Source organism: Camelus ferus, chromosome 21, assembly GCF_009834535.1.
Source record: "Camelus ferus isolate YT-003-E chromosome 21, BCGSAC_Cfer_1.0, whole genome shotgun sequence".
In the NCBI taxonomy this organism is placed as follows: Eukaryota; Metazoa; Chordata; class Mammalia; order Artiodactyla; family Camelidae; genus Camelus; species Camelus ferus.
This window is the reverse complement of record NC_045716.1, coordinates 15,402,726-15,427,674: the sequence shown is the minus strand read 5'-3', so window position 1 is coordinate 15,427,674 and position 24,949 is coordinate 15,402,726. Positions and strand designations below refer to the sequence as shown.

Below are 24,949 nucleotides of genomic sequence, written 5' to 3'. Positions count from 1 at the left end.
TCTTCTGTACATATCTCATTAGAATGGTCTGCAAAGCCAACTACCATTATTGTTGTTCATTGTTTATAGTTGTTGTTCTTTACTGTTTTATTGTGTTGGTTTTCTTTATGGAAACGACAAAGAAAATTGCCATTCACGAATTCAGACGATTTGGATTCCGGTTTTCCTGTCATAGCATCAGTTATGTGCTATGCCCTTGGGTTTTAGTGAATATATATTGTACCACTAATTTCAGAGTTGGGGCTAACATAGTATATTTTGGGGTGTTCTTGTACCATCCGTTCATAATTTCCACATGTGAAAAAAAAAACAGTCAATAACACCTACAGTATAACATTAGTGTTGGTACGCTCTGGAAGGCATGTATGTTGATGCTTTATTTTTTAAGGGGAAACCAGAAATATTTCCTTATTAAATAAGTTTATTAAGTTAAGTATTTATCAAGTGAAACTTTATTTAAAAAGTCTCAGATTAAGATATTCTCCCCCCCTCCCCCAATGAACCAGATGCATTGATTTTGGCTGTGGGGTGCATGTCTAAGAAAATTGATGCCTCCAACTTTAAAGGATCACAGATTTAAATATGTTAAATCCCAGTATGATTTAAAAATCCAGTTTCTAGCATGTTGGGGGGATGTGATGTCTTTGACCCCACAACAGGTTTGCCACTAAAATATGTTCTCTTTTTACCTTATGGTGGGTTGTTATGGGAGACGTGGAAGGCTCTGCACAGTAAGGTCTTCTGTGAGCTTCTGGATGCACTGATTTGTTATCAGAAGGTTCTCCAAGTCACTCAGCTGTACCATCACAGCCCTCTTTTGTTTAAATGGAATCATGCATGAAAAGTGGCCAGGGCTTTGTAAACTTGGATGTGGTAAGACAATGTAGAATTCAATCCAGTTTTCTTGTTCCCAGCACTCCAGCACCACGGGGAGCATATTTGCTTTCTGAAGTTTTGTGAGTGTATGTTTCCTTCTTTTCTCATCATGGTCTGATTGACAAAGGATCGAGGCTACCAGGTTCAATAACTAGAGAGTTTCCTTCTTCCCCATCTGGTCAATTATTAAGCATCTCAGACCCGGCCACACTAGTAGGATTGCACTGCTAGGCAGACACCTACACTTGTCTCTTTGGAAAAAGTACAGTTCTGTCAACATTAACAAAAACGCACTCAACACTCCTGCAAAGGTTATCATCATGCAAAACAGATACCAGAATGACTTCTTCCTCTCCCGGATAGATCTGCATCGCAGATGGCATAGCATGATTTATGGCTCGTCCTTAGACCGGCCCCATGGACTCCCGTCGTTACTAAATCCGTAACTTTTTATTCTTTCCTAAAGCACTTAAAAAGAGAAAAGTAAGCATTTTAACCCCCAAGTCTGTGCTTAAGAATTATGTTGGCTCCCTTGGAATGCCAGTCTCTGATTACAGTTTTCTAAGGAATTTTTCTGGTGGCTTAAACTTCATGTGACTATCCTGAGCACAAAGTAAATTATTATGGAAAATTTGAGCTAAGCTTTCCAGTTGTGCCTAAGATGTTGGAAATAACATGCAGAGGAACCCCTTTGTAGTGCTTTTTCAAAAATAGAGACAAAAGCAAATGCTATTGTATCTGTGCAATCGCATGGAATTTTAAACGATCAATGTTTTAACAGCAAAAGTTAGAAATGGGCTTTTCTGTATTTTCTTTGCTCTTAAGACAACCCAAATCATTTCACAGATAAAAGGAAAACTTCAGAATGTTTCAGCTTTTCACATAGGGTATTTATTATAATGCTGTGTGCCAGCTCTTTGATAATTATCCAAAGGATAAATGATCATTGAATTAGCAAGTGTTAAATAAGCAGTAATAAGAAGTTAATAAGTGAAAATACATTTTGGTTGAGTTTGAAGTCTAGAGTTCTGGAACCTGGGGACTTTTTATATCCTCAATAGCGAAGCAGGAGTTTTTTCCAGAAGCTTTGCTAAATATAACTACTCGTTTCTTCGGCAAGGAAGATACTTTGCAAGTAAATCTTCTTCCTTGTAGAGGCTTTTGTGTGGAGAGCGGTAGTTCAGTATCTTTATTTAGGCCCCTTCTAAATATTTCTGTTTGTTGATACATGCCTGGCCTCCTGTTTCCTTACACATAATTCATAAAAATCATTTCGGGCTAGAGCCTGTGGGGATTAGCAAGCGTTTGGAGATGCGTGGCAAGCTTTGCATTTTACACCAGCAGAGCTGGGCAAAACGGATGGGGCAAGGAGTGGCAATAGAAGGGAGACAAGAAAATTAAGCTTTGAACAAAAGAAAGCAAAAATGGGGACCAATTAGAGCAACAGTTATAACCCTGGGTTTGTAATTCCTCTAGGGGGACCTATAATGGCACCTTCTCCACTTCCTGTTTTTAATGAGATTATGAAAGCAAGAGTAAATATTTCAGAAAAAAAAAAATAGGGCCTTTTGAGGAAGATTGGATTGTCTTTTGGGAAGGTTGGAGAACATTTTAACATCCAAGAAGAAAGAAATTGGCCTGTGCGTTACAGAAACTTGCCGCGAAGTCGCACCGACGTTGATATTCTATCGGGAGCTGGGATTAGCTAAACAGCCCCTGTTTTGTTTTGTTCTGTTTGGTTTGTGCAGTTCAGAACCCCTAGATTTGAATTCTTTTGCTTAGCTGTGTGTATGTGTGTGTCAAGGACAGCAGCAGATTCAGCCATGACTGGTCAGTTAGTGGCAAGCTCGTTTACAAATTCCTATTATACTCCTAGTAGGTTTGATGCTATTCTGGATTGGCAGGCAGACGATTATCATATTAAAACCCCCAGACGCTGGCTTCCCAAGAGAAATTTACGTGAAGTACGCACATTTAGAGAGGAGGCAAGACGTCCAGAGAATCTGACACTTCTAGCAGATCCACAGGAACCCTTATAATTAATTTTTTTTTTAAACCAAGTGAAAGAATTTACCCCATTGATGTTTGCTGCTGTGTTCTTTCTTCCTCTGTTTCTCCCCATAATTTCTAAGTGGAAAACACAGCCTCCTGGAGTTGAAACTCCAGAATCTGACCATGCACACCTACTAAAGGGGTTTCATGTTGAACCAGACCACCTTTCCCTCTTGTACTTTGCCCTGAGTAGAAAGTAACAAAGATTTTTGGATTTGAAAGGGAAGAATTGTGGAAAATAGAGAGGCAAGTGTGACATAACTAAGCTGACATCGAGCAAAGAGGCTCTGTCTTTGAGCTTCCAAATGGTATGAGAGTCCAGTCTGATCAGGCTGGACACCTAATCTGTGGGGAGCCTTGATTTCTAAACTGCAAAAATGAAGGCACTACTTGCCATCCATCTGCTTTGTAAAAATGCTGTGAGTAATAATGAGCTAACGTTTTTAACCACCTTGAGTTCCTGAGGAAGAAGTACATTCATTCTTGTTCTACGTCATTGGTTCTCAATCATGGTAAACTTGCACCCCAGGGGACATTTTTGGTTGTGACAATTGTGGGGGGAGGGCGCTACTTGGCATCTGCTGGATAGAAGCCAGGGATGTCGCTGACCATCCTACAATACGGAAGACATTCCTCCACAACGAAAAATCATCTGGTCCAAAATGTCAATGGTGCCAATGTCGAGAAAGCCTGCTCTAGGTTTAGATCTCGTCATTAATGTTCTGTTTGGGGGATTTTGAAGTTAACTGAGTTTGGGGTTTTTTCCTGAACACATTTAATTCTCCTGGAGACTCCTTAGAGTAGAAACGAAGTGCTTGAGAAATTATCTTATGAAAATGGAGGTTTACGGATCTCCACATCATCGTGTTTGTGTGAGCAAATGCACTAGCGTCCGTAGGTGATGCGTCATTTCTTCTCCGTCTAGTTGAGGGCAAGTTTAGCTTGGTACACTCCCCAGGTGTCTGGACTGCAGCTTACATGAGCCACTTGCCTCCATTCCCAAGCCAAATTCAGACTCTGTTAATTGGCAAGCACGTCTCAAATTGTGCATCTAGTAATTGCTGATCATAGCTACCTGTAGGTAAGGTTCCCGACTGACCTTCTCAGAAAGCCAGGTCACTCTGTTGTAGTTCTTGGAGAATTCTACAGAGCCTCCAAGAGAGCCCATGGGCTACTTCTCTGTGAACCACATCCTACCCAGGAGGTTAGCCAACCCAGGATGAGTTCTTTCCAACTTGCAGTGCCAGGTGAGGGACGTGTCTTCCCCTCATTATTCAGATTTCCGTGTGGACTTGTGTCTGCTTTATTGCCATATTAGTGGCACTCGGGCTCTTCCCTCAGTGCAGTCACTGCCTCTAGATACTTATCACAGAGTCAGAAGCCAGGCAGTGTTGTACTCGGGTGTAGAGAGACTATGAAAAGCTGAAACAGCACAGCCAAGAGCACAGGGACTCTTCCTGCAGTTACTGCTCTGATTCAAATGCATTTGTACGTGAAGTACATTGATATGCGCATATTTATCTCTGTGTACAATAGGCAGCCAGACATATTTACAGTTTATCTATGCACATAGATTTCTTAAATCATCTGTGTCAGTTGCAGTGTATGTCTTGTAAATGGCACATTCCGTGCCTTCATGGTTCCATGGATGCCATGTTACTTGGCATCAGTGTAGCTCTTTGGGGGTTTCTCCCATTTCTCAGTTTGTGTGTTAATTTCCAATAAACTGTCAACCAAGCATATAGAATGTATGTTTATGACATGATACCTGGTTGAGAGCAACACAGAATACCTGGGCTTCAAAATGAATACTCTCGGGGTTGGGGGCGGTGGGAATCTGATATCCTATAAACAGTTGTAATTTGGGTTCTTAGAGCTGACAGTTCTTGGTTCTGATGACATCTAGCAGTTAGCATGTATTGTAGTATTTATTATAAAATGGTTTTTAAATTTAGGTTATATTGCTGCCATTGAAAGGTTTGAGCGGGAGGGATGTAACTAGAACATAGAAGCCTGGGTCTTACGTATCTGAACACGTGTGTGTTCTGTGCTACACACTGGGTCACCCACGGTGTTGGGAAGGACCACATTCATAGAAGAGTCCAGGCCAAAGCCTCTGCCTGCTGATTGGGTGTGAGCCACATCTGGTCTAATTTTGTACCTATTTTGCCTAAGACCCAACTTTTTAACTCTTTTCAGATCAGCTAACCTGAGAGATGTATGCCAGATGCGACAGGACATGTCACAGAGCTAGGGAGATGTCCTAGTTCTTTGGGTGGTGCTTGGGTTGTCCCCCACCCCCGAAAGCATTGCCTTTACCCCATGAGTAAGAATGGAGGGTCTGTTTAGATAGCAAAATACTTCTCTGGTCCCTTACATGTGGATGGACACCCTAAAGCACAAAGCAAAATGGGGATGTTTCTTAACTTGAGGTTGTCCCCAAGTGACTTGTCCTCAAGAAAATCATTGGGTTCCTCTAAATGGCTCTCGCCTTTGAAGAATGAGGACACCATGAATGGTTAAGCAGGGTGGCAGAGTTTAGAAGTCATTGCTAGTTAAGTGGTCCTTCCATGGAATAAAAAAGCCTCCTGTTCTGCTTAGCCTCAGCTCTTCATGGGAGGCGGGACAGCCCCCTAGGACAGTGTAAATCCCTATCTTGGGAGAAAAGCAAGTGTCAGAGCTGGGGCATGAATCATTGTTGGGCGATTCCACACGGATGATGGCTGTCTCCGAATTCAAGGGCAGGAGTGCGATTTGAGCAACGTAGGGATGGAAACAGCAGCGTGGAACTGACCTGGGTCCCTGAGGTCTCTCCTTTTCCAGGCTAACGTCATGTTTTAACCAAACCTTGCACGTTGAGCTTTCTGTCCTAATGCGCTGAGCTGCACGATGACTTCAGAATAATATTAAGCTTTTCACGGCTTTGTGTTGAGGTTGAGGGCGGGCTAGGTTTACCACAAGGGGACCAGTGGAACCTGAGTGGTGCCTACAGGCGGAGTCTCTGGGAGAAGGCTTCATCTCTTGGAGGTGAAAGCAGAAAGCTCTTCTTGAGGCCCTTATTATTATTATTATTTTATATTTCATGCATGCTTGAGGATTCCTGGTCCATTTTCTGTCTTGTCTTCCTCCAAAATGGCAGGTGGCAGGGAAGAGCATATTATTTTCATGTATTTTTGCAGTCCTCGTGGCTCATCTTGGACTGTTGACCACCCACCAGGGAATGTTGCCTCCTTTTTAGAAATCAGGACTGTCAGTGGCCCACATCACAGGGCCAGCCTTCCTGTGCGGCGTTGCCATCCTGCCCTCCCCTCCCAGGTGCTGCTCCCCACATGAGGGGAGATGGGTGCAGCAGTAGCTTACTTAGAATCCAGCCGAGAGCTCACGTGCGCCATCGTGGTGGCAGAAGTCTCGTTGACTGGCCCATATTCTCCAGCTTGCAGTCCCCCAGCCAATCCTAGCATTTTAGAGGCATGAAAGAGAGGTCCTACATCTAGAGACTGTCTCCAGTTCAAATAGACCAAGTTGAGAAGAATAAATGTTTCCTTTCTCAGCTTGAAGTTGCTAAGGGCCACCTGCGGTGAGACGTGGCTTCACATAACATGAATGATGTGCACCCTTTATAGCTTGCTCTGTTCTTCATGCTACTAACCAGGCTCTGTCGATGTTGTTTCCATGTTAGTTTTTATTTGGGGGGTTGCTCTGCATGCCATTCTTCCTCTTGGCTGATAGTTGCGGGGGTTGAGCCTTTTCCTTTCTGTGATTCAGGTGCCTCACTCTTTCCTTTCCAGGTTCTTCCAGTTCTTTTAACATGTCAAACTCTGGAGATTTGTTCATGGGCGTGCAGTCACTCAATGGGGATTCTTACCAAGGGGCCCAGGTTGGAGCCAACGTGCAATCACAGGTAGGGACCCAGCCAATGTGCCGCCAGGTGAATGCCTTAGAGTCCAAGAGCCCTCAGAGTACGGGCACTTCCTGCTTCTGGCCAGAGAGAGAGAGACAGAGAGAGAGAGACAGAGAGATGTAGAAACAGACCTTACCGACAACCAAACCAAAACAAAGACAACCATTGTCGTGGGGAATCTTGTCCACACTTTGTGAGTGCGTCTGGCTCTGGCTTGTCAGCCACCCTAGGAGGGTGGGAGAGGAGCCCAGGGGGAGGTGACCAAGGCCCATCAGGCGAGTGGACCCAGCGTATTCTCTGCTCAGTAAAGGGAAAGGGAGGAGGCGTTCGGTCCATGGGCTCACGCTCCAGGTCTCTCTCCAGTTTGCTGGTTCTCCACACTCAGCATTGCCCAAGCTGGAAGTCATGAATGCGCAGGCACATAGCTTGGTTTCCTGTTTTCACTTGAAGCCTTTAGTACTCCCAGCCAGGTTGACTAAACTCCTCTTCTCAGTCATCCTTTGTGTCAAGGGACTTGGGTTTCTGGTGATGAGTCTAAGTCCCTGCTGGGAAACAGAAATCAAGTCGTGTGGTGTCAGCCCTCAGTGCTCCCTATGGAGCCACTTGCCTGCATGATGGGGAAGGAGGCCATCCTCCCACCTCACCACGCAGCCTGACGCGACAGGGCGAAGTGGTGTTCTCTGGGTGGGAGCTGCGAGGGAAGTTCTGAGCCGTGCCCATCCAGTGGCCCCACCCTGCCTCTGGACCAGGAAGCATCACCTGCCTGGGACCAGATGAGCTGGCCGGTGACTCAGCCCCTTGCTCAGGAAACATTGCCTGGAAACAAGTTGGAGGAGATAATGGTCAGACTTTGGTCCGATGACTAAATAATTGGCCATTCTTTAAGTCCTCAGAAATACAGCATTAGTTGCACTGTTTACCCAGAGCCCCTCTAAACAGAACCTTGACCTTTCTAGGAGTTCCCAGCCGAGAAGTTATGTAGGATGATCTGGAGGGAAGGGGGAGTGCCATCACCCTCCCTCCTCCAACCCCCGTCTCGCCCAGCCATCTCATGCCGCATCGTGGAATTTGTTTCAATGTTGGGAATCCCAGCTTTCTTCTACCATTTTACTGTCTTGCCTACTGAACTCAGAAAGGGTAATGGATTTGGGGTAGTGAGGAGACCCAGCCTCCTCCTCATGGTTCCTTTCCCAGGAAGACTCTCTCCAACGACCGCATTAATTCGGCATGCCCAAATGGTAGCCCGCGTGATGATGACCTGCCTCCCTTTCCCTGCACCTCCCTGACTAATTTCCTCTCTGTTGTTGTTCGTCTGTTTAGGTGGATACCCTTCGCCATGTTATCAGCCAGACAGGAGGATACAGTGACGGACTCGCAGCCAGTCAGATGTACAGTCCGCAGGGCATCAGTGTAAGAAAACAAGGCTCCCCCCACCCTTTGTTTTCATTCTCTCACTACCAATTATTTCAAAGCCATGGGGCTCAGAATGCCACTTAGTAGGGCTTAGCTTCACGGTCACCTAGTTTCTTGCTTCTGTATCGGTCACGCCGTCGGCAGCATTCTACCCTCAAAAAAGTGGCGATTGGGCAGGCTTCATGCAGGCAGCTGGCGTCTAGGGCTGTCACACACAATCAGTGTTTGCGTGGCACCTGCGGCCACATGCGTTCAGCCGAGAGGGGCTGCTAAACAGGTGACACCTAGTACAACGGTGGTAGGAAATGTCGCCACGAGCTGGGGTCTGGGAACCTGGGGAGAAAGACCCGTAGCCAGAATCCATGGCATCCAGGTCTGTGGTCTTTTTTTTTTTCTAAAAAAAAAAAAGAAAACCTTCCTCCAATCTAAGGACGATTAAAAAAAAATTAACGCCGAGGCTGGGCATGTTGAAGGGATGGGGAGGGGGACAGACCATCTTCTACTTGTTCTTGGGTGCGCTGGCGGCTCCTGACTAGCATGAAAATTCATAGCGACAAGCTATGTCGCACAGAGTGAAATCGATCAGACAGACACAAGGAGACCCGAGTGTAGATTTGGGACAGCAATCCAACTTGATTTCTCAGATCAATCGTCCGCTATCTCAGCAGCGGTGACAGCAAGCTGGGACAAGAGGGCAGCCTGGAAAAGGAGGCCGTTCTTTCGATCAGGGGTGATTTCCTGGGCTTTTAGAGGTCGTCTGATGCTCCAGTAGAGCTATTGGCTCAGAGCCACCCAAGAAAACTGTGATTGGATGATGGTGGTGATTTTTTGGGGTTGTTTCTGTTATGATTAAAGTAAATTGGGGACGGAAGGAAGGAGAGGTGGGCGTAGCGTATAAGCGTAATCCTAGTTTATTCTAATTGAGGTGTAGTGTCTGCGATGAAAAAGTCCTTCAACTCTGCGTTGGTGAAATCATATGTGAGTGTGGCCAGATTGCAAGGGAGCAAAGAAACACCAGCTGTTTCATCAGACGAGGAATGGTTGAAAGAATTAGGAATTATTAAGCCCACGAAAGAGTAGATCTGGGTGGTAATAGTTTTAAACACGCCATCACCTGTGAGAGAGATTGGAATCATCGTGCGTGACCTAAAGAGGGCAGGGTAGGTCACTGAGGGGAAGATTCAGAGAAACGCGTTTCACTTCAACATTTGAAGGGCCTTTCTCACAGTCAAGAGTTGTCCGAAGAAGGGACTGGCTGCCTCTGGAAGCCAAGAATTCCCCTCATTGGAACGTTCAAACATGGTTTGGCTAACTACTTGGAAAGAATGTTGTAGACGGGAGGATAAGCACCAGGTGGTGAGTGTCTTGGTGACTTTTCAGACCCCTTCCAATTAGGAATTCTCTATTTTCTACCTTCCTTAGGCAGAATCTGCTCTGAGTTGATATAATAAGTACCAGGTTCCTCTTCTCAAGGGAAGGAGGTCAGTCAGAGTTGACCCTGGTAAACATAACTCTGGGTAACTGGGTCCCTTTTTTTTTTAAAGGGTTTCCAGAGCAAATGGGTTCTCTCCTTCCTGTGCTCACACTGATTGTTATTACTGTGTTCATGGCTAACTTGCCAGGCGCCTGCTTAGAAAAATAGGAGATACCATGGTGGAGAATTGGGTTCTCAAAAATGGTTTCCATAGCTCTGTGCGTGGTGGTGGCGGGGAGTTTTCAGGCACATAAGCATGTATGCATTTCCTGAATCTTCTTGAGCTGTAAGAGATTTTTCTAGAAAAAGATCTGCTCTGCATGTAAGTAGAAGAGAGGATCACGAGGAAAGTACGAGAGTTGGGGGACGAGGATATAGGCACATTCGAAAAGGGAACTGAAGAAAGTCTACGTGGCTGGGCAGGAAATGGGGCTGCCGGTTCTGTTATTCAGCACCTTTCTTTCCTAACTGGGGAGCATAGAAGAGAGGGGCCCTCAGCCTCGGGCTTGGGGGTGGGGGAATGGGTCACCGTTGGCCCCTCTGACATCATCTCGTGGGCTGGGAATCATTTCTGAAATGGTGTAACCAAACTCGTGTGGACAGTTATGTCCGATGACATAAGCCCACCACAAAAACGGGGCTGGCAAACGCCACTTGAAAGCATCTCATTTTGTGTTGATTATTTTTCCCCCCTGTGAACTGTAAGTTTATTTGATTTCTGGGTCTTTAATCTGCAGAGTAAATGAATCCAAGGCAGATCATGATACGGGATGTTCCTTTGGTATCAGTTTGAAGTTGTGCCACCTGCAGGAGCCTCAGCTTGGCAGAGGGACATGTATTCTTAGGTATTAGACGCTGCTCCCTGTGTTATGTGCAGAGAGGCCTCTGGCTGCCAGAAGGGAGAGAGAGGGAAAAAAAAAAAAAAGGGGGGGAGGGAGAGAGAAGAGACAAGGACAGGAATGAAAGAATTGAGCCAAGGAGTAAAAATAAACAGTCCCTAAACCCAGGGCAGCAGTGGAATTCCCAGCTGGGCTCTGGATTGTGTTTCATTCCGCGGAGGACGTTTTCTGGGCAGCCTTTCTCGACTCCCCTGGCCGCGTTCTCACAGCACCCACACCTTCTCCGACCAGTGTCTATTTTAAATCCTGTAGAGTTCAGACCACTTGCTTTTAACCCGAGGGGGCTGCAAGGGTGCAGTGGTCAGAGCCCTGTGATGGGGGTTGGGAGACTCCCGCCCTGGTGACTCTCATGTGTCTGAGGACAGACGTCAAATGCTCTTTTATAAAATGGGGCCAGTAATTCCCACTCTTCATACCTCAAGGGCTGTATTAGGGCAAAGGAGAAAATCGGCAGGAAAGGGCTTGGCAAAGCATAGCTTGTTCCACGTGAATGCAGTAGGAAAAAATCGTTCTAAGTGAGAACTTTCCAAGTTGACCTTTTTTCTCCCTTTGTGGGAGCAGTCTTCTCGATAGGGAGTTCCTAGTGGGGGGAGGTTAGGTCTCAGTTGTCACTTTTTTTCCTCTTCTGATGGAAAAGTATGCTTTCAAAAGCAATATCGAGTTGTGCCTGGGCCGAAGGGCCCCCTTCCCCAGCCGTGGTGAGCGTTAAGTGATGCCTCCTTGAGTGCTTTGTGCTCACAAATGACAACGGGCAGTGCTTACTGGGTTTAGAGTAATGGAGGGAGATTAGGTCACTTCTCTGTCGATCGGACAGACTTAAAGACCACATCCCCTTATTCCTGTCCCTTCCCACTGCCACCATCCTTGTTCTAGAAATAGTTCATTCGCTGGACTTTTGTGATTATATCCGAGTTACTGTTCCTGCCTTTATTTCTCCTGCACTCATCCCCTGAGTGTCATCATTCCTTGCCCAGAAATCACACCTCTCTTACCTAGCTGAGCAGGTAGCCTGAGATTCAGAGTCTTTCCAATCCTTTCCTCTCGTCCTGTCATCCAGTAAACTTTGGATGCCAGGCAACGTGGCCAGCTGACCTCTACCTAGTGATGGGTGTTCCCCTACATCCACTCATGTGTGCTGACTATGCAAATGTCCTTTCTTCCTCCATCACCTTCCGCGCCCCACCCTACTCTCAAAATCCCACGTCCAGCTCCTCCTTACTGTCTGTTCTTTGTGTCTTTCTTTCCTGAATATGTGTGTGGTCCTAAAATGCCTCTGTGAGCTGCTCAAATCACATTTGTTGAAGGAATAAATCAGACAGAAAACAAGCTACCACTAAATTTAAAAACACGTTTTGAGGACCAATAGCCACATCTTCTATAACAGCTGTAAAGTATCTAGTGATGATTTTTATTTGAAATGCCTTACTTATCTGCCCATAGACTGTCTTTTTTCAATTCAGAAAGCTTAAGTCTTTCTTTTTGGGAAAAGTTTCTAAACTTTTTGACCAGTGCAGATTCTCTGAGAATAAAATTCAGATCAGTATTAAATAGGGGAGGTTATATAGTGATGCTGTTGTTCAGAATTCTCTCTTTGAATTCTTTAACGCCACCTTTTCCTAAAAGAGTCATCCTTATCAAAACCTGTTTTTTGGATGGCCATCCACGTAGCAATGGAACGTCGTTCCTCATGGGGCTCTCTATGCTGTCTCTACCAGACACGGGAGCGGAACCTGCACGAACAAACTGGTGGAAGGTGGCAGCACCTTGAAGTCAGGAAACTTGGATTCTTCTTGTGGCTTTTCTTCCGGCAAGTCCTTTCATCTCTGTATCGTTGCATCATCTGCCAAATTTACCCGATAAACAAGCTCTAAGGTCCTTTCAACTCAGTCGTTCTGGAGTCCTACAAGGATGCTCTTTGATTCTTACTGTTCACTCAAGGCACACCAGGCTCAACTGTAGGTTCCTGTTTCCAGAAAACTTGCCTCTGTTTAGTCTCCGCCATACTTCCATACGCCCACCCCATCACTTCCCCCTCCAGCTGTATCTTGAGGGAAGGAGGATGAGCTTGCATTACAGGACCTTCTCCCTTTGAATTCTCAGAGATTGGTGGTAGCAGAAACATTATTCTTTAGGGTGAAACTATTTTTAATTATTTTTAAACGTGAGTTAAGGGAGTGAGTTCACTCCAGCCACATCTTAAATGTCAGTAGATACCCGATAAGATTTTTCTTATTCAAGAGTTTTAATGAAAATGAACATACAGTCTTAGCATTCTCTCTATAAAGGCAAAGTGCCATGAACGTCAGTTTATGGCTGAAAAATCTCATTGATTTTGCTTTGTGATAATTAGAGTAGTGGGAAAATAGAGCTGAAGCTTTGATCTCTGTAAACCATTAACATACGTGTTTTTTATTTTTGTTTGTGCTTTCTCCCATGTTAGGCAAAGAGACAAAAGGACATTTATAAATGTAAGAAAATAAATAAAATATAAATCATTAGGACCAAAAATAGCAAACCATTTAAGTGAATGTGTTTCAGGCATTCGGAAATCACGAGGGTTACTTGGTCACACTCGGCCACAGGCCATCATTTTAATTTTTTTGTCAACTACTTCTGTGAGACCTCCTTCCACTTAAAGTGTATGTTAATAAGATGTCGCCACACGTGGCGTTGTAGGACTGGGGAGGGAGGGCGATCATTAAAATCATATGCAGATCTTTAAAAACTCACTTTAATTATATGGCATTTTAATTTTTCTACCAAGCCAAATGTGAATTTTGAAGATATTAAGCCATATTCAGATGTGCTCCCAGTTAGTTGCCTTTGGGTACCTTCTGGTATGGTGGCCAGGGACCAGTGAGTGGCCCTGGGCTGGGGGGTAAAAGGAGTGAGGGTGATGGACAGGCCTGAATAAGGTGCACCAACCTCCACGGGTTTGAAAGCAGCAGTGTAGGGTAGGGTAGGTGGACTCCTGCCTTCAGGAGGTTTGCAGCCTTATCACAGAGCCAAGGGGAAACAGTAAGTCCCTTTAGCTTTTTACATGATGGTGCCTTTAAGCCTTAATACCATATCAACTGAGCATTTGAGACCAGAAAAGCATTTTATTTGCGCCAACAATACTTGGAGCAGCAAAATAAAAAAAAATTTTAAAAAAAAGCCCCCATATCGTAATGTCATATGCCATCCGTTGTTTTTCCCCAGCTGCGACATGAAAGCCTGTAAAAATATAGAGGGTGAATGAGGCTAAATCATTCAATGGCATATTCGTTCATTTATACATTCATGTATTCATTCATGTATTCATTCATTCATTCAGCAAATATGTCATCAGTAGCATTTTTGACCTCAGGGAATGTGGCTACATCATAATACATCCAGGTCAAATTGGAAAAATGCTGATGCCAATGAGGATGTATTTTAACTTTCAGTCTCACTCAGCACCTTGTCTGAGATGAGGTTTCCTGTTCTTGGAATCCTAGGACAGGGGAGCCAGTCAGCTCTGCAGTTCAGGAGGGAATTTGAAATTAAGTTATGTGGCAGAAGAGAGGAAATCCAAGACCAACTAGCGATAGATAGAGAAATCTACCCTCCTCCCCACAAAAAAGCCATCCCGTGGACTGGGAAGAAGTGTCCTTTTGTGGAGACTCCTTACCTCGTTGTAGAAGTAGTCATGACGAATGTCATTGACCTCAAGCCTAGAAATACAGTCACCGCAAAACATCGTCACATTTACAGCGTGAGTGGAGTGTCATGCACATGGGTACACGGCTTCCACTCCTTACACTTCTTCCTCTGGGACTGTGGACAAGTCACTTTCCCTCGATAGGGCTCAGCTTCCTGAAATCTAAAAAGGACAGTTGAGCTAGAGAATGCCAAAGCCCCTCTTCCAGTGCCCTGTTCTACTTGTAAACATGTTTTTCCATTCCCAAGAAAACCCAAGATTAGAGGACATACTTCAAAGCTATAAGTGAAAGAGAAATTTGTGTTTGGGGGGAAGATGCCCATACGTGACATGACAGTAATGCACACAACACACCGTGCTGGTTTTATGGGGACTGATGCCTCAGCGTCCTGCCCAGTTGGGCCCACGTCTGTCCCTGCAGCCGTGCTGTCCCTGGGCTGTGATCAGGTTAGTTGTTCCGGACTCAGGTTGATCCTGCCTTCTGCTCTGTGAAGAAAAAAGTCACAACCGCCAAAAGGCAGTTTGTTTCGTGGTTGCTCCCAAAAGTGGCACGACCCCTTTAGACCTCAGTAAATGTTAAGCTGATTCAATTGGCTGGATTTCTTTGTGGAAAACGTTAGCATTAGCATTGATTTCAGAAGCTGACCCCCTCTTCTTGCCTTCGAGGAGGGAATTCCACATTTTGGACAAGTTTGTTTTCAGGTAAAAGTATTAGACCTCTTTTTAGAAAATCTAATTGTTATTTTTAAATTTGGTGCATTTAAAAAATGCACCTCTGGCTCTAATTGAGTTTGGGGAAATTCTTTTCCATATCTTTAAATATTAAGGATTTAGAGCTCTATAAATATTCTCTGGTCCACCAGAGAAATAAGGCAGAAGGCATGGCTAACTTGACTGGGCAGAAGGCTTGGCTAACATGGAACAATTAACCAGAGAAGTAAATAAATGAATAAATGCTTTATTCAACAAGTTTATAGGGAACCATCTGACATCCAGCACCAGTAATTCAAATATCAACAGGACATGATTCTTGCCCTCTGTGAAGTCACAGAAAGCTTGAAGGACTGGGAGTGACTCACTTCAGTCCACTACTTTCTCTGAAAGGGAAGGACTACACCACTGAATATAGTCAATATAAGATTATTTTTGAAGAACTGGGGGAATGGCCGTTGTAAGAGTTATTTACGTATGTGTAACTATACTCCTATCAACCGAAAATGAGTTGCTTATAAACATGGATTGACATCTGCCATCCTTTTTTAGGTTTGCAAGTGACTATGCCAAAAGCTGTTCTTTCCTTCTAGAACCGTGCTATCCTAAAGACTTTTTTTTTCACCCGTGGTGGAAATGCTCTATTTCAGTGCTGTCCTGTAAGGGAACCATTAGCCACACATGGCTGTTGAGTACTCGAAGTGTGGCTATTGTGACTAAGAAAATGAATTTTTAATTGAATTTAATTTGAATTAATTTCAATTTCAATAGCCACACGTGGCTAGTGGCTGCTATGTCAGACAGCACAGTTCTAGATGCTCTGTCCAGGTGTTTGGTAGCCACTGAAGGTGGCAGGATAGCGCTGGAGCGCCGACCATGCTGTGAAAACAGGGTAGACTTCCTAACACAGAGCACACAGAGGCATGCTTTCTGCTTCAGTAAGCCTTTCCTCATATAAATAGAACTCTTTACTAAAAATTAACCATGTGCAAGAAGTTAAATTCAGACTAGCGTAATGTGCTTTAAACAATGAAATAATATGGAGGAAGATTTAAAATATAAATATATAAGCACCTTGATTTAGTATGGTTCCATTTGCCGTAATTTCCAACTCTTGTCTGCCACTAATTCATCTAACCTAATAATTTTTCAAGCCTAAGCCGGACATCTCTTTGAACTCATCTTCATTTGAACCTTTATTTCTGAAGACTCTTGGGGACTTAGTGAGGTCCAGTCTCTGTTTCAGATCTCCCAGGTGCCTGAAGACTTCGCTGGCAGCTTCTGCTTAGCTGTTCCTTTCTCCCTGCCCTGCTAGTGTGACCTGCAAGTCCGCATCCTTGGCATCACCTGGGAATTTGAGATCAGTGCAGAATCGCAGGCCTGCCCAGAGTGTTAGGTCATTCTGCATTTTAACCAGACCTTCTGGGGATTTCTAAGCAGATTGAGTTCGAGAAGCCCTGTTCTAGCGGCTGAAGCCTTCCCCTAAGACTTACCTAAGAGGAGGAATCATGCTGCTATCTTTACATTAAGGAGCCTACCTTTTTAAAATTCTCCAACATTTTATGTTGAAGTTTTCAAACATGCAGAAAATTTAGAAGAATTTTACAGTATTCCTACCACCTAGATCCGGTCATTAATATATGATTTCACTGGCTTCCTCGTGTGTCCGTCTGTCTGAATCTGCATCTTTACATTCATCTGTCAGTTCATCTTATTTTTTGATGCCTTTCAAGATAAATTATAGACAACAGTACACTTGCACTGAAATAAATACTACTGGTATACGTATCATTAACTAGAGTTCGATATTTGTTCGCAGTTTTTTCCTCTTCTAAAGTAAAATTTTACACAATTAAATGTACAGACCATAAGTGTACATTCTCGAAGTTTTGACAAATGTAATATACTTGCATGTAAATTTACTACCCTTTATTATCTTGTGTCTACCCCTTTCCCATAGTTTACAAAAACAGACAAAAAGAAAGAAACAGGACAGAGCCCCAAGTTATCCACAGAATAGTCTAGTCTTTTCCAACCACCACTCAGGTGTTCACCTCCCCCTCCCCCCCCCCAGCTACTACTGACCCCTTCACTCTTATAGCCAAACTCCGCTAAAAAGGCCATTTTCTAATTGAATAAGATGGTTTAGTCTACATTTGCCTAAGGTTCTGACTTGCTGTGCCTGCTTTTAAAGGGACTTATATCCCTCTTCCATACTAAGAACTTTTCAAAATATATAAAAATAGAAATTAATGGTACTGGACAATTACAGTATGATTTTCTCACTTGTAAGACATTACATCTCTCCTCTTATCTTTTGCTGTTTCTCCCTCTTTCTTCTCTGGTGTCCTTCAGCTTGAAGTCCAATTCCTTTTTGGAAGCCTCCCACAAACTTCTACAAACTTACTATGTTTCAAAGTCACACACCTGTCTGAAATTGTGCTTCATCTCCTTAGGGAGGTGATCTACCGTGGGAGTGTAGAAGCCTATCCTCAGCCGACCTGTAGGCTAAGAGGATGCTCTGCAAGAGGATGAGATTCTGATGAGGGAAGTTTCAGGTCCCTCGCTCTCCAAAGCTCAGGAGTTCTAGTGAGACCCAACATAAAAAAAGCACAACTAATTAAGTGCTTCAGGTTCTGGGGATAACTTGAGCATCCACCAATATCCAGACTACGTGAATACTAACTCATAACATTGACTGAGTGCCCTAATATAGACCGATGTCTCTGTAAACATTCTCATCCCCATCCTAAGGATGAGAAAACAGAGACTCGGAGAGGTTAAGTAGGTTGCCCAAGATCAAAGAGCCCGCTGGTGACAGAGCCAGGCTGTGGACCCAAGACAGTCTAACCTCAAAGCTTCTATTCTTTCCCTTTATCCAGAGGGAACCTTGAACCTTTACTCCTTACGCTCAATGAAGGGAGGTGGCAAGAAACTTACAGTAAGAGAATCCATTATGTTTCCTGGTAATAAATATTTTGGAGCCTGGCTGACATGGAAAAGAATGATAAGAACTCAGTTATGACTGTCGTGTTACATATCCTTTCAGGGCAGCAGATAGAAGGCTTGAGACTGGTTGGTTCTTTTTTTAATGAAAATTAAATCTAAAAATTATATAGAAAGTCCTTCCCTGGGTATAGCTTACTCTGCATGGCTATTGTGTCGTATTTGGTTAACCAACTTAGTCAGGGACCCAGTGATCACACATGAGAGAGAAGAAAGATTTAGATCAAGTGTCTCTTCATGGAGAGATTTGGTGATTCATTAAAATAGTTGGCAAGAAGTGCCAGGAATCTAGGTCTAAAATATCAGTAGAGTTTTTTCTTTCTTTCTTTTTTTAATTTGAAGACAGTAAAATGGAAGAAGAGGAAAATTTTGCCTATTAATTGATTACACGTGTTAAGTATCGTTTTAGAAGATGGATGATCCACATTGAAGAAACTAGGGGATTAACTATAGAAGTAACAGTTCTCCTTAGACCAACAGAAAAGATAAAAAGGGGCCACCTTGCTTCACTGGGCCAGGACTTCGAGCAAGACGGTCCCTCTTTGTCAACACTTAACATTCGGCATTTTTAGTAATTAAAAAGGATGAAAAATAAAAACTGTGAGTTAAAAGAAAAAGCGCAGCAAGGTACACAGATAATATAGGATGAATAAAACTAGAAAAATTAAATAGAAAAAAAAAAGAATGGCAAATACTAAATTGAAAAGAGCCAGGAAATAAGAAAAACAGAACTAGGAAGAAAAAATACACTAATGAACTACAAGGCAATGGAAGGCTGGAAGTGGCAGCAGAAGGATAAAAACCGCACGTGAAGTGGCAAGAGGAAGGTTAAAAGCAATTAAGACACACAGGTACTAAACAGAACAATAAAAACGCAGAATAAGCTAGGATGAGTGGTTAAAACAGACAGCATATCTGCTAAGAACATACTTAAAAAGATTATAAAACAGAGCAAGTAGTAATAAAACAAGGAAGTGGTATAAAGCAGTACATTAAAGAACAATTAAAAAACAATAAGAAGAGAAAATTAATGGGCTAAAATGACATTTAATAATTGTATTAATAACTAACACATATTGACTTCTCTCCATGTGTTAGGCACTCTATATGCATTAACTGATTTAATTCAAGTTTGTGAAAGTAATTAAGACATTTTAAAAAATGTAAACTAAACACTAAAAAAGTTCAGAGGGGGACAAAATCAGGCATCAGAACAACCAAAAATCTAAAGGTTAGAAAAAATAAACCCACAGGTGTCAGTTTTCATTCCTTGTCTCATGTGATTACTTTTGATGTTGAAAATCACCAAGGCGGCAGGAGGGTACAGTAACTCAGTGGTAGGTGCATGCTTAGCATGCGCGAGGTCCTCACTTCAATCCCTGGTACCTCCATTTAAAAAAAAAATTTTTTTAAAGAAAAAGAAGATCACTGAGTACCTGCACTGGCACTTCTTCTGTGGAGCACAGTTTCCAGAAGTGCTGGTAGATATGTTGGTTCTTCCCTCCTCTTGTCCTAGTAAGCTTAGCCTTTCCTAGAGACATTCATTCTGAGTAAAAGAAAGAAAAATGCTTTATGATACTGCTTATATATAGAATCTTAAAAAAAAAAAATGAACTTATCTACAAAACAGACTCACAGACATAGAGAACAAACTTATGGTTACCAGGGGGAAAAGGGGGTGTGAAAGGATAAATTGGGAGTTTGAAAACTGCACCTCTTAGGAAGTGATGGAAATGGTAGCTATCTTGATTGTGGTGGTGGTTTCATTGGTGGATACACAGCTATCAAAATTCATTAAACTGTACATCTGACTATATGTAGTTCACTGTACAGGAACAAACCACAATAATGATGTTTAAAAAAATCCTTAAGCAACAGAATCTATGGCCCAGGAACTGTGGCAGTAAGAAAACATCTCAAAATCCTACTCACTTTACAGGATTTAGACCAGGATTCTTTACTCCTAGACGGACTTCCTAGTTCCTCCAGGCTGCACCTACATAGTACTTAGTGCATTGGGCTTGGAGTGGGAGTTCTTCTCCAATTCTTTTCTTCATTTCCCTGCAGCCCTGGTTTCTTGAGGAGAAGGATGCTAGTTTTGCATCCCAGCCTTCAGTTCAGACTTCGTACACACAAGGTGCTTAATGCATGCTTTTTGAAGTGAGCCTACTTGAACCAGTTGTCAGATTTCCTTTTTTTGTCTTTTTTTTAAACCCAGAAACCAACTTGTGGCTAGATTTTCTGTCCACCTGGAACCCCCACATGTATGCTTTTGTGTGTTTCTGTTGTCCAGAAAGAGTTGCTCCGGCAGAGAATGGCTTTTTTTTTTTTTTTCTGTCTTCTTTTTCTATTTATCACAACCTGGTACCCACCTTTTACCTCCAGCTTATCTATAGCTTAAACCCTATCCTCTTCACCAGCTCACACCAGAACTCTTTTTCTGGGTCTGTTCAGAGCCCACAGATCTGGTGCTGGTTCTTCTCTTCCCCCTACTGTTTTCCTGCGGCAGGTGTTGTCCCTGAGGACTTTGCCTGATCTGCAGTTCATTCATTCACCCATTTACTCATTCCGTCAGCAGACGTTCTCTTGGAATGTATTATTAACCAGTTATTGTGGACATTAGGGCAAGGAGAACACAGAGGGGAGCAAGAGCTTCTTGTCAGGCAACTCTCCATCCTGTCTAAGTTGATTGCTACGTTTAGCCCCCTTCTTTTGACCTCATTTTTTGTGGAATGGGGAAAACAACTGATTAATACTCTTCACAGGTAATTACATTTTGAGAAGAGTTATGCAGACACCTGCTAACTCTGTTCTCCAGGCAAAGGTGTCCCACTTACCTTCGTCTTTCTTCCTCAGACCTATACCTGACCATTTAACTGTGTTGCTCTTTTCTCGGGTGAATCCTAGACATCAGCCAAGACCTTTCAAACACATGAGACAAAGATCTAAATTAGATGTGGGCTTGCCTCCATATGCTTTGTTTATGTTTCCTTTTTTTTTCTGATTATAAATTAATGTTTAATGTAGAAAATTTGGAGACTGCAGGAAAAGCACACAGAAGAAAATTACTGCTCCCTTTTTGCTCTGCAGCCGTCTAGCATTTTGTGTGTAAGTACATTGTGTGGGTGTAGGAAAGTTACGATCATATCGAACGTATCATTTTACTAAAATGCTTATTTTACTAAAAATATATTGTGAATATTTTCCATATCATTAAACATTCTTCTCAAACATAAGTTTAATAACCGCATAGGAGTTTGTCACCAGGGAAGTCTGTAATTTATTTAATCAATCTCTGCTGTGGAACATTTGAGCTGTTTTCTTTTTCTTTTCTTTTTTTTTTTTTTTTACTATTATTAACAACACTGTGGCAAACATCATAGTACAGAAAATATAGTGCATATTTTCTATTATTTCCTTGAATAAATTCCTAGAAACGGAGTTGCTGGATCAAAGGATGTGAACAAATCTAAGGCCTTTGTGATGTATTGTAAACTCTTTCTCCTGGACACTTCCATGAATTGATGGTTCCCACAGCATTTTTGATCATTTCCCGTTTCCTCACACCCTCAGTAACAGTGTCTTAGTGGCTTTTCGATCTTTTGTCAATTATCACATTATAAAATGCCAGCTCATTCTTATTTTAATGGAATTTGTATCTCTTTGATTTCCTAATGAGATTGAACCTTTTTTCATCTCTTTGTTAGTCTTGTTATATGTATTCTTGAAACGTTCATGTTTTTCTTATTGACTTCTAAGAACTCTTACACAAGAAGGACATCACTCCATTTCTCACTTGGCCAATATTGAGAAAATAGAGAAAATTGTATTTCTCACTGGAGGAAGGCTCATGTGGAATAGGGCCCCAGGTCTCATTCCGTCTATTTCTGTGTAAAGTTCTCCAGCGGGAAAGCTGGATTGTTAGCCTAAGAAAATGAAAGGCAGATAGATCTATGTGTGATTCTGATAGTAATCTTAAAAAAAAAAAAAAATTAACCCTGCAATCTGAATTGGCTTGACATTTTCTATATTTCTTATAGTCTCTGAAAAAACACAGGACTGTAAAATAGAACCCAAATTGTCTAAAAGAACCTGCAGATACATTAGTCAGTCAAAACTTTCCTTGAAGATTTACCCTGTGTCTAGTATTCCCCTAAGTATTAGGAATTGCCGAGTAAGTCATTGGCTAGTTTATAGCCAGGTTGAAGGAATGAAGCTACATATAATTTAAAAGCTTTCTTACAACCTTAGCTAAACTCGGGTCTAGAAAATGGTCTTTTGAGTGACTAGATGTTTTCTCATATTTTGGATGCTCTGTCTCTTTGCATCTTCTTTTACCATCTGACAGGCAGCACATTCTTCTAGGTTATTGAATTTTGACATCTCACCATCATCCTTCCCTCTGCCCCTTGCACCCACCTAGCAGAACATGTACAGAAAAGCCACGTCAAACTCCTGGAAGATTTCCACTGCAGAGATTACTGGGACAATCTAAAAGGGAAAAAAAATTAAAATTAAAAAAAAAAAATCAACCCATTCTTATCCTTGGATGAGCATCTCAGGATAAAAGAGGCCTTGCCCCAGCGTCCACTAAAGATACCTGGGATGGTGTCAAAAAAGTTCAGAACTCTTGAGTACATAGTTTCCAAGCACCTGCCCTCATCTCACAGGTAAATAGAATTCTCAAAACAGGACCATCCCCTCAATAAGGCTCAGTGGAGCCCAGTGCCCCGTTCTAGCACATTCCTCTCAACATTCTCTGTCTGCCTTTCCCCCACAACTTCCCACCACATCTCTCCCCTCCACCACCCTTCTGTTAGCTGTAATGACCCTGCAAACACTAAATGGCATTTGAGTGCATTAAGCAGCAAACTCTCCGGTGACATAGCAATTATGGCTCTGAAATAGATTTGGTGCGTCACGGAAGATAAGGGTTTTGAAAGTTTCTGTTGTGATTATAGCCTGTAACTCCCACAAATAATAGGCTTCAAAATAAGAGGCTGCCAGCGGAGCCTTTATGGCTTTGTCTCAGTGATGGCACGTAAATTGCTATTAATGTCCTAAGTGTACTTGAATATGCCAGTCTTGGGGATGTGGAGTTGGCTCGGTGTCTCTCTTTACACGGCATGTCATTGTGGGTCTGATAATCTGGGGTAATTGCTGTCTCTTGGATGGTCAGAAAAGTCTAAGAGGCTTTAGCTTCCTGCGTGATGGCAAATAGCCTTCAGGTTTACACCGCGAGTTATGTGTGTGTTCCGGGGCTGGTCGCCGTTCATCGTCAAGGTGTCTCTATGATCCCTGTGTGTGCCCTGAGTAGATAATAGTCCTTCAGCAAAGCCAAGGCAAAACTCAGAGGTTATGAAAATAAAATGAAGAATCTGGTGCTATACAGAATCAGCAAAATCAGATCATTTATACTGAGAGTGAAAGAAGAAAAATACTCTTTGCTTGAATTTTTCAGATTTGGCTACATGAGTAAAGACAATCATCTGTTGTCTTACACAGCCCGTTTTCCAGCATCTGTGTGTGTGTGTGTGTGCGTGTGCACGTGTGCACATTTTTTAGGTGCTGTGAGTATTTTCTGAACATGTATTAGTTCTACGTCAATATGATAAAGTATGTGGAAATTATGCGTGTTTTTGTATACTGTGTGTGAATGTATGTAAGCGTGTGTGTTTTGGTTTTGCCAGTCTGGGTGTAGAGGATGTTTATTCAGATATAAATGGTTTTCTGCACTAGGACACCTCTATTTAGTAAAGCAAGCCGAGCTGCTTTTTCTTTGTCTCTGAAAAGTTAAATACAACAAATCTCAAGCCTGAACTTCCTGTATGGACATTTAACCGAAGGACTCCCTAAGTCTGTGGGACATGGAAACGTTTTACGTTAACTGTCCTATCTGCACTTTTAATAGAAATCAGAAAGCAACTGAGTATGCTGTACACCAGAAGTTGACACACTGCAACTGACTATACTTCAATTAAAAAAAAAAAAAGAAAGAGAAAGCAACCAACCCTAAACCTGGAGGCGTACACGACCTCCTATCCTGTACCAGCCACAAGAGGTTCAACCAGAGCCATCCTCTGTGTCTCAAGTGCCTTACGTGGCAGTATTAATTCTGGGCCTTCACAACAGATGAATTAGGGGAGGATGATGTGAAGAAGGTGCCAAAGTAGATCTTGATCTCGGAGCTGACCTGTATGTGCACTTCGGTCATGTGGCGCTGGGCGCTGGCAGGGTATCACACTGTGATAGGTGCCACAGCTGAGTTTTGCAGTTGCATTTTGACTGAGCGCCCTTGAAACAGCAGTTAGAGCGCATGCCAGATAAGGCTGGAGATAGTGCCTTGTAGTAAGAGAGTTCATATTCATACCAAGTGAACGTGGATTAGGTTTACCATCTGACTGCGCAGATCTCAGACCAGGACTTCGCTCTGCCAGTATAACATAAACTGTATTAACCAGCAAGGTGGCACCACACATGGTGATGGCTCAGATGTATGACCCCAGAGGAGTAGTTTGTCTGGTCCAAAATCAAGTTTGATGAGGTAGATTGAGGCTTAGGAGTGAAAGGTATTAAAACCCCCTGAAAGACTTCTCTGAGGCTGACCTCGTGGTTCATAGATCCTAGCATCTTAAGAAACATCACAGTGGAATATTATGCAGCCATAAAAAATAATGAAATAATGCCATTTGCAGCAACATAGATGAACCTAGAGATTATCATACTAAGTGAAGTCAGACAAGACAAATACCATATGATATCACTTACATGTGGGATCTATAAAAAAGGGCACAAATAGACATATTTACAAAACAGAAACAGACTCACAGACATAGAAAACAAACTTACAGTTACCACAGGACAAAGGGATAAAGTAGGAGTCTGGAGCGGGAGGGTATAGCTCAAGTGGTATAGCACCTGCTTAGCATGCATGA

At 42.8% G+C, this 24,949-nt stretch overlaps 1 protein-coding gene and 1 long non-coding RNA gene across 7 annotated transcripts in view; one reads left to right on the top strand and one right to left on the bottom strand.

The window, feature by feature from the left end:
• PBX1 (PBX homeobox 1) overlaps positions 1-24,949 on the top strand; it is a 316,248-nt gene that overhangs the window by 242,307 nt on the left and 48,992 nt on the right. For 3 of the 6 annotated variants that reach the window (XM_032463836.1, XM_032463835.1, XM_032463834.1), the window contains 2 exons: positions 6,717-6,829; positions 8,150-8,239. The exons of 1 other annotated variant lie outside the window; for it this stretch is intronic. In XM_032463836.1, the coding sequence (XP_032319727.1) occupies positions 6,717-6,829; positions 8,150-8,239 (203 nt within the window). The remainder of the gene's footprint in view (positions 1-6,716; positions 6,830-8,149; positions 8,240-24,949) is intronic. 2 more of the 6 variants (XM_032463838.1, XM_032463837.1) reach the window with 1 other exon arrangement.
• LOC116658672 lies at positions 14,339-19,685 on the bottom strand. Its single transcript, XR_004313909.1, has 3 exons — positions 19,451-19,685; positions 14,652-14,783; positions 14,339-14,459 (listed from the first exon to the last, which is right to left on the bottom strand). It is a non-coding gene; the product is annotated as an uncharacterized LOC116658672 (long non-coding RNA).